The sequence below is a fragment of the Calonectris borealis genome, chromosome 6 (assembly GCF_964195595.1).
Source record: "Calonectris borealis chromosome 6, bCalBor7.hap1.2, whole genome shotgun sequence".
NCBI lineage: Eukaryota > Metazoa > Chordata > Aves > Procellariiformes > Procellariidae > Calonectris > Calonectris borealis.
The window spans coordinates 6,121,948-6,135,176 of NC_134317.1; the positions used below are offsets into that span (position 1 = coordinate 6,121,948).

The 13,229-nt window shown below is 36.4% G+C and overlaps 1 protein-coding gene across 1 annotated transcript in view; it reads left to right on the plus strand.

Moving 5' to 3' along the window:
- Positions 1-13,229, plus strand: part of LRP1B (LDL receptor related protein 1B) — a 575,589-nt gene that overhangs the window by 271,135 nt on the left and 291,225 nt on the right. Inside the window, exons 8-10 of the mRNA XM_075152715.1 lie at positions 2,402-2,573; positions 4,593-4,736; positions 6,159-6,395. Of these exons, the coding sequence (XP_075008816.1) occupies positions 2,402-2,573; positions 4,593-4,736; positions 6,159-6,395 (553 nt within the window). The remainder of the gene's footprint in view (positions 1-2,401; positions 2,574-4,592; positions 4,737-6,158; positions 6,396-13,229) is intronic.

The following is a 13,229-nucleotide window of genomic DNA, read 5'->3' on the forward strand; positions in this document are numbered from 1 at the left end:
GGAGGTAGCAGGGAAAGGAAGGGTTCCCTGGTAGTTGTGAGGCTTATGTAAATCAAGGGAGTATTAGCAAAGAGCAGACTGTTCCTGGTTGCTATTTGGACTCCCAGAGCTGGTGTGGGTACCATGAGTACATCTGGTTCTGCCTGAGGTTAAACAGTGTGTAAAAATGTGCAGACAGAATAAACATTTTACCTGTTCTGCTGTCATTCTTTGCTTGCTTCCAAGTAATTACTGTTTACCAAGAGACAACTGGTTAGCATAACTACCGTTTAAAAATAGGCAGAAAATGTGACAAAAAACAGTCTAGGTCACCTGGCTAAATAGCAAACATCTTCCTATTTCTACCAAATTACTCCCAGTCTTTAGGAAGTTGTTCTGGAATAACAGATCTTGTAAATTCTTTTTTTTTTTTTCAGGTAACATTTTGGAACAGATACTTAAAAAAATAAAGCAATTTTCAGAAGCAACTAACAAATACTTTTACAGGCTTGTAACTGAGTTGTACTGGTGTCGTAGGGGAGATGCTTCTCTTCTTTTTGCAATTTAGATGCAAAAGAGGATTCCTTATCAGGTTCAGAGGGATTCTTTCTCTCTAAACTAGCTAAGAAGGGAGAAGGATGTCTGTTTCTTTCAATATGGGTGAAAGGTATTGAAACTTTTGGCCTTTCAGTTGGTCACTGCTATCACAAAAGGAGAAGCATATCAGTTGTCTTTCCACTCAAATGAAAAAACGATTTCACTACGTTTTGTGCTTGTATTTGCCAGGATTTAGAACGACAGTTACTCCAAGTTAGTCCTCATTAATCCAAGGAAAGAGCAGACCAGAAAACTATTCTCAAGTAATTTTAGGGATTAAAGTTTATTTCATAAGTACAAACATATCAAAAGACATGCTTTCCAAATGATAGGGGCTTTTATGATTGATGGCCTGAGTGGTTTTCAAAGGACTATTCTTTGTAGCAAACACCACTACCATTCATGCATAAGATAGCTGGAAAGCTTCATGAGAAGTAAAAACCAACAAATGCATAAATTAAATACAAATAATTAAGTCATTATAAAATGTATTGTAAAAAGAGTCACATAGTTTTAATAGTGTAAATATAGAAAAGTTCTCATGGGAGTTAAATAATAAAGCTTTAAACAGTGCAAATGGAAATAGGAAGAAAGAATTATAATGCAGAGGAGAATTCAACAATTTGGTACAGATGCATCATTATTTTCAAGGCTTTTCCATCTTTTCCATCTTACTATAATTGGATTGAATTTCTATTGGGTCTTAATCAAACACTTCCATTGATTTCAATTTTTTTTTTTTTTTTTTTTCCTGGGTAAGGACAGAATACAATAGCAAAATTTGGCCAACTGGGTGATAGTTTCCAGAAAGGGCTGAAATATTTGATGCACGGCAGGGTTGTTTGTTTGGTGTGTGTTTGGTTGGTTTTTTTTTTGTGATGTATGTCTGAATTTGTGAGTAAATGAGCTAAGTAAATACTTTGTGGTGAGCAATTTATTGATTAAACTAACAAGATATTCAGCCTGTGAATATCTGAACATCTGCCTACAAATTCTTTTTAATTTGTTCAGCTTTCAAAATTGTCGATGAGATATTTTACATTTTCTGAATCTATAAATCAAGCACAACTGCTAGATTATCGAACACTTCATGTTTGAGCTGTGATTGGCTAACTAACTAACATTAGGTAATTTTTAATTAACATAGCCAGACACATCACAGATTAATACAATTTTAGAATTCACTTTTTGAGAAACAAGCAGTACCGTGTGACCACAACCATATTCGAAGGCACCAACACAAGAGGAACACGAGGATAGCTGAGGGAATTTATTTATTTATTCATTTATTTACTTAAGACAATATTCAGTGGGTATATCTTACACTATTTGCCTTGCTTTGATTATAACATAATAAAAAAATACATCAGTTCAACCTATAAACTCTGCTTTAAATATCTATATTTACTATATTTATTAGTTAATGCTAGTTAATATTAGTTAATTATCTTAGTTATTAGTAGTTAATATCAGTTAATACCAAAATAAGCTCTTGCACTTAACAAAGTGTGCAGGAGTTTTTAATTAAAAAAGACAGAGAAACTGAGAAATTCAGAGGATAAATTAATTTGGATTGCTAAATATTTAGACTTTTCTGCCTTTCCTTGTACAAAGCTTTTCTAATTATAAACGTCAGACTACAAGAATGTGAACTGTACTTGTAGTGTAGTTTGTGTTTATTATTTACAAATATTTATCGACATATTCAGAAATCCTTTTTTACAGTTTAGCATGTACAATTCACAGTAATGTTCTGATGTTTACAAATCATAGATATACCTAAAATATTCAGCTAAAATAATGATATCATTTTCTTCTTTTCCAGATTAGGCATCTTTGTGGTTTGGCAGTATTTGAAAGCTATTTATATACAGTTAATTCAGATAACTTCAGTATTTTACGAATAAACAGATATAATGGCACTGATGTTCAGTCTCTTGCTGGACTTGACCATGCTAAAGAGATCCGTGTATACCAGAAAAGAACTCAAACAGCAGGTAAGATCAAAATTCCTTTCTAGGAAACGTAAAACCAGATACTAGGTGGATGTGTGGTTAAAAAGGTTCTTCCAGAAAAATATATCAGAAGATGCAGTGAAAACTTGTCAAACGGCAAAACTCTCTGTTGCTTCTTCATCTACCCCGTTTTCTATGTGCTTACTGCCAGTTTTCCTGCGTCTCTGCTCTCCTAACACAACTGCTTCCTGAGCATTCAGCTTGGAGAACCGCCAAAGAGCCCTGGTCTGCAAGTTTTCTGGCTCCACACACTTAACGCTTTCAGAATTTAACACCTTCAAAATTGTTAGATGTCCAATACCGTCCACACGCTTGGCGCTCAGACCTCAGAGATTCCTGGTTTCTCCGGGCCTGCTTTTCAGGCAGACTACAAACCTCAAGAGAGCCCCCGTCTTCGGGACTGCTAAAAAAGCACGGAGATGTGGGCAGCTAGCCTGCCTCACTGCCAGCACAGCAACTGGTGAGATAGGAAATTGCTGTTAAGTTTTCCTCAGTTTGTATAAATATCATCTTTGCCTTTTGTGAAAGAAATCTTCATTTTCGTCTGGAAAGAAAAACTCCTTTCAATCTCAGAATTTTTGGTAAAAGAGCAATTTCTGAAGTCCATAGTCCTGTATGACTAATCATGGCTCTGATTGCATATTTTCTGCATTCAGAACAGCAGTGTGATTTGTGGAAACTTTGTGCAAAGAAAGCAAGATCCAAAATGTTTACAGTGATACTTTATGAGAATTTTTTTATATGACTGATAGCAATAAATCCTTGACATGACTGCTTGGACAGAAAAGCTAACACGTCAATTCTGGTGATCAACGTCAGTGTTATTAGATGGACTGACTGCTTTTAGAGAAGTTTCTGAAGTGGTAACAAATTCTAAAGTGATGTAGACTGGGTGAACTAATTTTCACTCTATAGCTGAGGGCATTGATTTGCAGATGTCAGTGTCTGAAGGAGGTTGCAAAGACTCTCTCCTTGCTGTAGGCCCCCCTCTTGTACCCCTGAGGGAGGCAGAGAGGTTGAGTAGAGGAGAGACATGAGCACAGCGTAATCTTTTATTACATCCTGTGATTACTCTGTTCCTCTTGCCCTTTGTTCACTCTGTTTCTTCTTGTGTTTTGAATGGACATGTTTGTTGCTTGTCAAGATTTGCTGTAAAGGCTGTCTCAGCTTGGTAGAGTTTCTGTATACCTTTAACAATATCGACCTTAAACTACTCGATTGCTTTTTTTTAAAAACAACTAAAAATCTTGAGGGAAAGGAGAGAAAAGAGAAAAACATTGTTTTGAGCTAAAATACTGTTGGCCTGTTGTAAGCCCGCTTAGTAAATGTAGGATAGCAAGATAGATTTTGTTTTCTCATTGGATTTACCATAAAGAGTTTAAAAAAAAAAAATTAATTTGATGTATTAGTCTGCTAATTTAGAACCATGCATTTGAAAATATGAAGTCAAGGGAAAGGAATTCTGTGGCTTATTCAGCTGGATTTATGTCCCAACTGTACAAATACGGAAAAATGTTACAAGGCTCGTTGTGTTCTTTAGGTTCTGCACAGGCATCTGCCCCGGAAAGGTGCTGTCTAATGGAGTTGAATGAATTGCAGACTGCGTTGGCATGGGGTTCACTCTGTTCTCAAAAAGCCAACCAGCCAACCAAATGAACCAAAGCAGCAAACAAAAACGGGGAAAAGTGTCAGCTATGCCAGGGGAGTGCTGCCTGGCAAACGCCGTGCAGGAGCTTCTTCAAAAAGGGGTGATCGCATACAACACTGTAGGGTATGGCTTGGTAGCCACAACGCTTGATAACCACAAGATGGCCCTTTGGATTACTTGTCTGTTTTGGGTATCATCTTAAAAAAACCACCTTCTTTTGTAGTTATATTCTGGGGAAAGATTTATTGTGACACAAATTCCCTTTCTTTCCTGTCTAAACTTTCTACGTGCTGATGCATATAATTATCTTGCTTTAAATGGTTTTCAATCGTGCTGTTTTTCACTCGCTGTAGTCCGAAGCCATGCATGTGAAGTGGACCCATATGGAATGCCGGGGGGATGTTCACATATCTGTCTGCTCAGCAGCAACTACAAAGCACGGACTTGTCGCTGCAGGACTGGCTTCATCTTGGGAAGTGATGGCAGGTCATGCAAAAGTATGTTATTTAAATCAAAGAGTCTGCCAGCTGCTAATATTTCAGGGTATAGTTCTGGGTGTTATTTAACATGCTTATCAATAACAATAGAAATCACATGGGCCATTTTTGGGTAAAGTTTGTTTGCAACAACTTTGTTCATGTACTCCTTTCATTCCCTTGAAATGATTTGATTTGGCTTAGTTCATAGAGGTGACAAATTAAACCTGGGATGCTGTTTAAAGAATTCTAAAAATTATCACAGGTTTTAAGTTAATCCGTCTTACTCTTTCTTTATATACTATGCATTCTAACAGCACATAGGTACTGAAATGCTGTTAAATGGTTTGTCACACCTAATTTCTACCCATATAATCAACTTGTAACTCAGAAGCAGACCATTCATGTGAATAAGTCAAGCAAGGTTTTTCTCATAATACTTGGTGAAAGCAAGTTTTATTTGTATAATTATGGTTAAACCTAACATTAGGTATACACAAGCTGTTGGTCACCTACAGCCAACAGGACAGTCCTGAAAGTTTTGGGGAATACCTATTTTTGCCTAGTTTCTTGATCAAATGGCATTGATTTAGTTCAGATGAAAGGCATGCAATTAGGTACTTTGATGGATGCTGGTAGATGGATATATTTGACCTCAGTCAAACCTCATACAGTTTTCACTAACAATTCCAATAAAAAGCCCTGAGAGGCATTAGGTAAAGTATGTATCTTAGAGAATTTTAAGAGGTATATTGATAGCACTAAGGATCTTAGGATATTTATAAGTATCTTTAAGAAAAGAAAATCGCCTTACTAAGCTGCAGTTACTTGTAATTAACCTACTTGATTAAGTTATAAAAATCTCCTCAGAAATAGGAAATATTTCTATCTATGTTTTGTATCTCAGTATGAAAGAACAGTGTATGTTGATTTGTTATATTCCTTCTCATTTGAAAGAAATTTACTGTAATCTTTTCTTGTTTGTTTCTGAGAAACTTCAGGTGAAAAAAAGATGGTGTTTTGTATTTGCTGGATTTTATGGTCTTGTTATATTTAATGATTACTTCAGTCACGGTTTACATTACCCTGGTAGATCCTAATGAATTGTAAAATTAAATGTCTACAGAGCTATATGTGTGCATATCACAGTAGATGCAAAGTTATTCTGTGATCTAGCATCGCTTTTTAGTGTGAACTTTTATAGAAAAAAATAATTAGATGTAAGCAGCTCACTGAAGTAATTTGTATTTTAATTAAGGTAATGTAATTAGCTAGATTTCTTGAGTTTAGATACCTTCGGAATATATGAAAGTTTAATTTTTGGTATTGAATAACGTTCCTGCTCCCCCACTAATTGTGCCAGTTAATTAAACAGTGACATTATGCACTGTAAAGAAGATTAGGCAGCATCAGTTGTTTATGTTTATAATCTTTCTTTTGCAGGACCAAAGAATGAATTGTTTCTTTTTTATGGGAAGGGACGCCCAGGAATAATACGGGGAATGGACCTGAATACCAAAGTATCTGATGAATACATGATCCCTATAGAAAACCTGGTCAATCCTCGTGCTCTGGACTTCCATGCCGAAACCAATTACATTTACTTTGCTGATACTACCAGTTTCCTAATTGGACGACAGAAAATTGATGGCACAGAGCGAGAAACAATCCTCAAAGATGGTAGGCAATGCTAACTGACAGTGACATTCAGAGAATTTCACTAAGGAGAAGTTGAACTGACATTTACAGAAAATTGAAAGCTTTATTTAGGTCTCCCACGGAAAACAGACCCAAACTAGATCTTGAACAGAGTTGGAGATATTTTTTTTTACAACTTCCTGTTTATTCTTCCCCAAGTGCAGAAATGTAAAATTTGGTTAAGTTGCTCTGCTGTGAATTCTTTCTTTGTCCATTTAAGCTTATACCTGTCAGTGAGTAACTCCTACATCTCCACTGTATTCTTTCAGTAGTTAGATACAATGGATCCATAACATAGTTCTTTGTAATAGTTCACTGAGCCATCCCGTATCCTTGTGGACTTTATGAGACTTCTTCACTCCAACCTGTATCACAGTGTGGATTCTGAAGCTTATTCAAGTAGTTTGGCAGAGTGAGACTTCCTCTAGTGCTTGCAAACTCATTAGAAAAAAAGCGTTGTCTTTCCTGATGCATTTTCCATTGTGAATGTGGAAGCAACAGGAAGACCTAGACATTTTTTAGAACCTTAATTGAGGTGTTTGTACCGTTTATTATAGCAATGAAAGAAAATACCAGCAGTTCTCTAGTTTCCACCTCTCCCATCGCACTTCACAGAATCTCCCCGGTCTAGAATCACTGAAACAAAATGCTGTTTCAGTGATAAAACCTCCAGTTTGTCAACCTGTATTTCTTTTTCTTTTATGGACCCTTCTCATGAAAAACTGCTTCAGCAGGAGGTAACAACTGCCTCGGTTGAGATCCATTCTACAGTAATTATTTTCTAGTACTCAAGAAAATAAGCAGTATGAATATTCATCTTGGCCTTCAGAGAGCTTAACATCTTTACTTGTAAATTGAAGCTCAAGATAGTGAAAATAACTAAAATACCATTGTTTTAGCACACGGATTTTCATTCCCTGTCATTCATAACCCATGTTTTAATCCACCCGTCTCAGAGAAGTTATCTCCAGTTTGCAGCGACATGGTGCTGTTTTGGTATAAGGTCTCTCTGCAGACCTCAGCATCTGCCCAAGGATCCCTTCAGCAGTAGTTGCAAGGAATAGATGGCTCTTTACCCTATATTGGTGATTACTTAATAAAAGGCAGCTGTCTGAGTAAATAATGAGTACTCAGCTGTCAATCTGGTAATTCTTCATTTCGGTATGAATATGGAAACGGATACTATACATCATAGAACTTCCATTGCTGACTTTTTTACTAAACAACACACATTTCATTTTACAGCAAAGTAATCCAAGTGTGGAGTAGCGGAAGGAGTGGACAGTGTGTAGATTTAAACATTATAAGACAGCAGGAAGGAACATTCTTGCTGAAAGGTGTCAAACAGGTTGAAATTACTCTTATCATAGATGCAAACATGAATAAACTTTGTATACCAAACCAGCAAATTGAAGACTCTTTAAAATAATGTTTACCTGGAATTTCTACTCTTTATAAGTACAACATAGCAAAAATACCAATGCAACACCAAAAGAGTTATGGATTATCTGATGACATATTATCGGTGGTCCTAATACTTACAAAGACCAAAAAAATGTCACCATCATTCTCCCCTCACTCCTTCCCCAGGAGCTTACATTGTTAGTTAGAACTTGGTGTAGTTTCATAACTTTAAGGTATGCTTAAAAAACACTTGTTAATTTTTTAAATAATGAAAAATACATTAATATGGCCTCCAGCCATACCATCTCAGCTTTTATTCCTGTCAGCTCTCAAGAACTCAGCAGGGATAGATTAAATCATTCCTTGGTGGAAGGCTACTAGAGAAAATCAGGTGTGTCAGGAGGTGGTTTAATATTCGCTTTGAACAGTGTGCTGCTAAGGAACTCTATCTGTGGTAGGTGTCACTTCTCAGATTAGAAGTTGTCATTTTTTGTGACTGTCAGGTTTTGCAAGAACAGATATGCTAGCTCAAACAACACTGTAACTTAGATAATTACAGTTTGCCTACATGAGAGCCTGATCCTACAAGCTGTTGTCTGGGAATTGAGAATGCTGAGCACCTAACACTGCTGGAGTTTGATTTCCCATATAGTTTCAACTGTGATTTCTTATTCTTCACTTTGGGAAACAAACTGCTGTGTAGTATTGATAACTATTTGACAGCCCACAGCACAGCCTACCCTAGAGCTGGCGGCACAACTGCGATAGTAGTGTACTTTCACCAGCAACAGAAATCACGGTTTCAAACTCGCATGTGGAATCAGTTTTTTAAATAAAAAAATGGAAGAAACCAGACACTTTTAAAGGGATTTAAATATTGTTCAGTTGAAGTAACATAATCACAGACTTCTTTTTTTTCACTTGTCTTTGTCTCCGTTATGATGTTGTTTGGGGTTGCTCTGAGCCTTTAAGTGTTATATTATTCACTTGTAAATATTAGCAAAGATAGTCAAGGGCTAACTTTTTGCTTAAACAAGGTCCAGGTAAGTTTGTAAAGGTCTTTGGAAGCTGTTTAGCTGGTTGGATATATAGAATAATTATTTTTTTCACCAGTTTTCATGTTAATCTAGTAGTTTAGGCACTACTAGTGTCTGTGATTTAACTGACGTTGATGAGCTAGGCCATTCTGTACCAAATTACACACTGTGCTTATAGTCTCTTGCATATTTAAAATCAATGTGGCAAATTGTTGCCTCTAGAAATATGATTTTTTAAAAAACTTGTATCTATATTCAGTATATTTGGAACCCACGTACTACTTTTGATTGTAAAATCCTGGTAGTATTTCCAGAATTACAAATGTTAATTTTTCAATTCAAGTGAACAATGATCAAAATGGTATTGTATTCACCTCATCCTTTTTATAGTGAAAGGGCTTCACTGCAGAAAGCCTGGCTTACTGTAGTCAGATCAATTTTGTTTAATCAGAATAGCAGAATAGCCATTATTTTGTTCCTGTTTACTACTTGATGTGAAGCTCACCTAAAAAGTAAGGAATATATTTAAAGCTTTTAGATAGTTAACTAAAAGTGAACTTTAAACCATAACTTCACAAAAAGAATATAAACTGTCTCTACAGGATTGTGCTGTAGAATTCTCCTTTATTTTAAAATTTTCTGATATATTTAGTATCTAATTACCATGATATTTTTTAACTTAGATTGAATTTGGTCTAGAAATATAGATGCTCCAAAATTACTGCAGAAGGCATGGTAGCTCAGATGCAGTAGCTATTATATGAAACTGAATAGACTTGGAGCAATATGCTTGTAAATTTTAGGAGGTGTCTAGCATTCTAATCTAATATTTAGCTTTGCTGTTGATACTAATGCAGTCCATATTTGGACTGGTTTGTCTCCCAAAGAAGAAAAAAAAACCCAACATTTTCATTAAAAAGCTGATTTTATTAGCATAAAAACTGTGTTTAACCCAAAATGTTTAGGTCAGACAGGATAAAAATAAAATGGGTTTTGAAGAAATCACTCCTTGTCCTCAATCTTGATTTTAGTCACGTCAGTGTTTCCTTGAGTTGATCAAAATCTGCTCTGAGCCCTAAAGGACTTTTCTTTCATTCCTGAAGCTCGTCTTTGTTGCCTGTTCTGTTCAGCAGTCCTTCTCTGTGAGCCTTGGGCTCCCAGGTTCTGGGTGAGATGCCCTCTTCTTTTCCCTACCATACTTTGCACTTGTCTCTTCTCAACATACTTGGTCACTCCAGGACCAAAGGCCACTCTCCCACTTTCAGAGGGTTCCAGCTGACTCTGACATTGCTTTTTTAAAAGAATGTAATAAAGGCACTGAGAGACAACAAATAAAACCGACAGTGTCCATCAGCCTGGGAAACCTGGGTGAGCTGCTGGCACTGATCTCACCCGCTCTGACTGATCCACAGTTGTTTTGACCTTTGACTGGATGATTCTTGTCAGACTAGGTGCTTGCTGGGTTAGGTATGTCGTCATACTGTTGTTTCATATCCTCCCTCTGGAGAGTGGATTTTGACACCATTGCTTCCTTCAAGTTTTTTAGATCACGAGGAAAAATAGTTCCCCAAAAGTATAGTGAAGTTTAGGTACAACAGAAATACAGATAAAAATGTTAAACATATTTGGAAAACCCCTCAGCATATGCCTTTTTTTTCCCCATAACTTTCTTATATTGTGTCTCATAGGATGTAGTGTCATCTCTACACCTGCGACAGATTTACTAAATTTAGGTCTTATTTCTTATGTGAACAAGGTTTAGTTGATACTTTGGTGGGTACCTTGTCTCTCTGTAATAACTTTTGGACCTTCAGAATGACTTCAACTTAATTTGATACATAGGGCAGAGGCCCAACTAGAATTAAAATCCTAAAATTTTGTAAAAATGGGGACAGGAGATATCAAGGACTGTTGATTTGCAAGTTCACTCTTACATTATTGATTTCTGCAGCTGGGCATAGCAATGTGAACACAGAAATTGTGAAATAGACTTATAGTGGAAGAAGAGAAAATATTTCACTATTCTTCTGCTAAGTAGTCAAAAAACAAAGGAACACATGAATACAGAGGTAGTCAGGCTTCAATTGTTCCCATGTTCAAAGAACTACACATTTAAAAACAGCTGCTGGAGATGTTACTTACCCTTAATTCCTGTTACTGTTCAGGTCACTGCAGGTGGTAGATTGTACTTTGCAGTTCAAGGGTTAAAAAAAAAAAAAACAATAAACGAAACTAGTGTAAAATACATCACAGTTTTATATACATACATCTCCATGAGTGTTTAACATAATCAATATGCATGGGATAGGATGATTACACACTTGGAATTACAGACAGCATTAAAGCTAGAAAGAACCTCTAGTTTGAATCCTGAACTACTCTAGACCTCGTTAACTTCTTCAAGACAAGTAAACTCAATTCTCAATTACTTTCATATATAACTGTTATTGACAAGAATTTATTTCATGTTAAAAAAAACCTCTCATTTGCATATTTATCTTTATTCATCTGTGCTGTTTGTCCATTGCCGTTGTGCCCAGACAGAGGATACTGATAAGGGAAAAAAGCAGTTTTAAAAATATTACATGGTTATCATGCTATGACTTTGAGTAGCCACCACTTATTTTAATTTTCTATTTTTAAACATTAAAAGCATACTGATTGAGGTATCTCTCTTAATAAGGGGATGCTTATTATTTTTAAATTTTAGTATATAGTGCAAGTTTATATCATAATCTTAATAGACTTCAACATTATATTTAAATGCATTTTGCTTTTTTTAAAAGGAAATAGTTATAAAATTAACAAAAAATGAAATATTTTGCAATGCCAAGGTATTTGAAAACATTATAGCTCTGCTAACTTGATAGGGAATATGGTAATAATACAATCACTAAAAAACACTGTTCAACAAAAACACTGAAGAATTTATCATGTTCCAATGCTATTGAGATTGTAACAGCACCTTCTAGAGATGCTGTTATTGCATCCAAGTGTATAAAAAGCTCAATATTTCGTTTATTGGATAAAACTGTCATATTTTATCTTAGTGTATGCTTGTTGACATACCATGTTATCTGTGGGTTATAGTAAGCAGAAAGCTTTCTGTACTGTACTAAATAAGTTATGTAGAGTGTGACTTGGTAAAAGAGCTTTGCATTCCTGTCCGTCACAAAGAATTTTACTGGTTTGTTGTAGGGAATTAGATTATTAGAGTCACAGTCGGTAAAGGGGTTTGAGGTCTTAAAAAATATTACAGGTAAGGAGCTTGTCCCAAGGAAAAGAAATCTGATAGGTTGCAAAAAACTCATAGATATGCCGAAGTTATGAATGTTAGCAAGTAAGACCTTTCCGTTAAGTACTTACTGATTGTATTACGGGGAGGCATCTTGGTGGAGAAATCTGAGGGAAGGTTTAGACGATGGCAACCCAGCACCACTGCACAATGCTGTCGCAGAAAAATGACTCTGATAACAACTTGAAATGTCCCAAACCAGCACTTCAGGAGTTCATGTGAAGTTGTTGTCTGGAAAGCTGACAGTTAAATTACACGTATCTGGCGGCACAGTTCAAACAGTAAACAGTTGTCGTCAGTTTAGCAGATTTTCATGTGCCTGTCTGGTGTAAGCGGGATTTAAGTTTTCAATTTGCCATGTCAGCATTTCTTAAAAAATGGTAATGCATGATTTCTTTATGTACATTGTGGTAAAAACCTCTCCGCATCATGTTTGTTCTGAGAAAATCTTTCAAAAAATGCCAGTGTTGATCAGAGAGTGACGTCAGCGCCGGTGAGAAAGAATGAATCTGATGAAAGCTTGAGTCTAGATGGCATTACTGGTGTAAATGTGAACAGAGAAAGTAATTTACATTCTTTTTTTCAAGTCTTGATGATTCCTGTCATGAAATTGTACTGTAGAATGGTATATCCGAGTATGACAAGCAAGTAATAAAATCCATATTGTCAACAAGCATCGAAGTAAGGAAGGGGGGGAGTGTAGTATGGTTTTTTGCTTGTTTGGCATTTTTTTTTTTATGTTTTCAGCCATATGACCTTCATTTTTATCACAGTAAAGGGGGGCACCAATGTGGTGCTGTGAATTCTCAGCCTGAGTGGAAACACTGGAGTCACAGCCATTACGCTGTTACCCCATTACCTTCTTTAACCCAGGCGCACGCACTGGCTACCAGTGACAAGATACCAAACAAGGTAACAGTAAAACGAGCGTTTCCACCCCAAGTTTTACCTCAGAAAGCACGCTAAAACAAAAAAACGCGGCTTCCTCAGCTTTAGGAAGGCGGTGGGGAGGCAGCAGCCGGTAACCCGCCCCTCAGCCCTCTGTCAGGCGCTGCTGCTGGGTGCTGTGTTTTGGTGGCC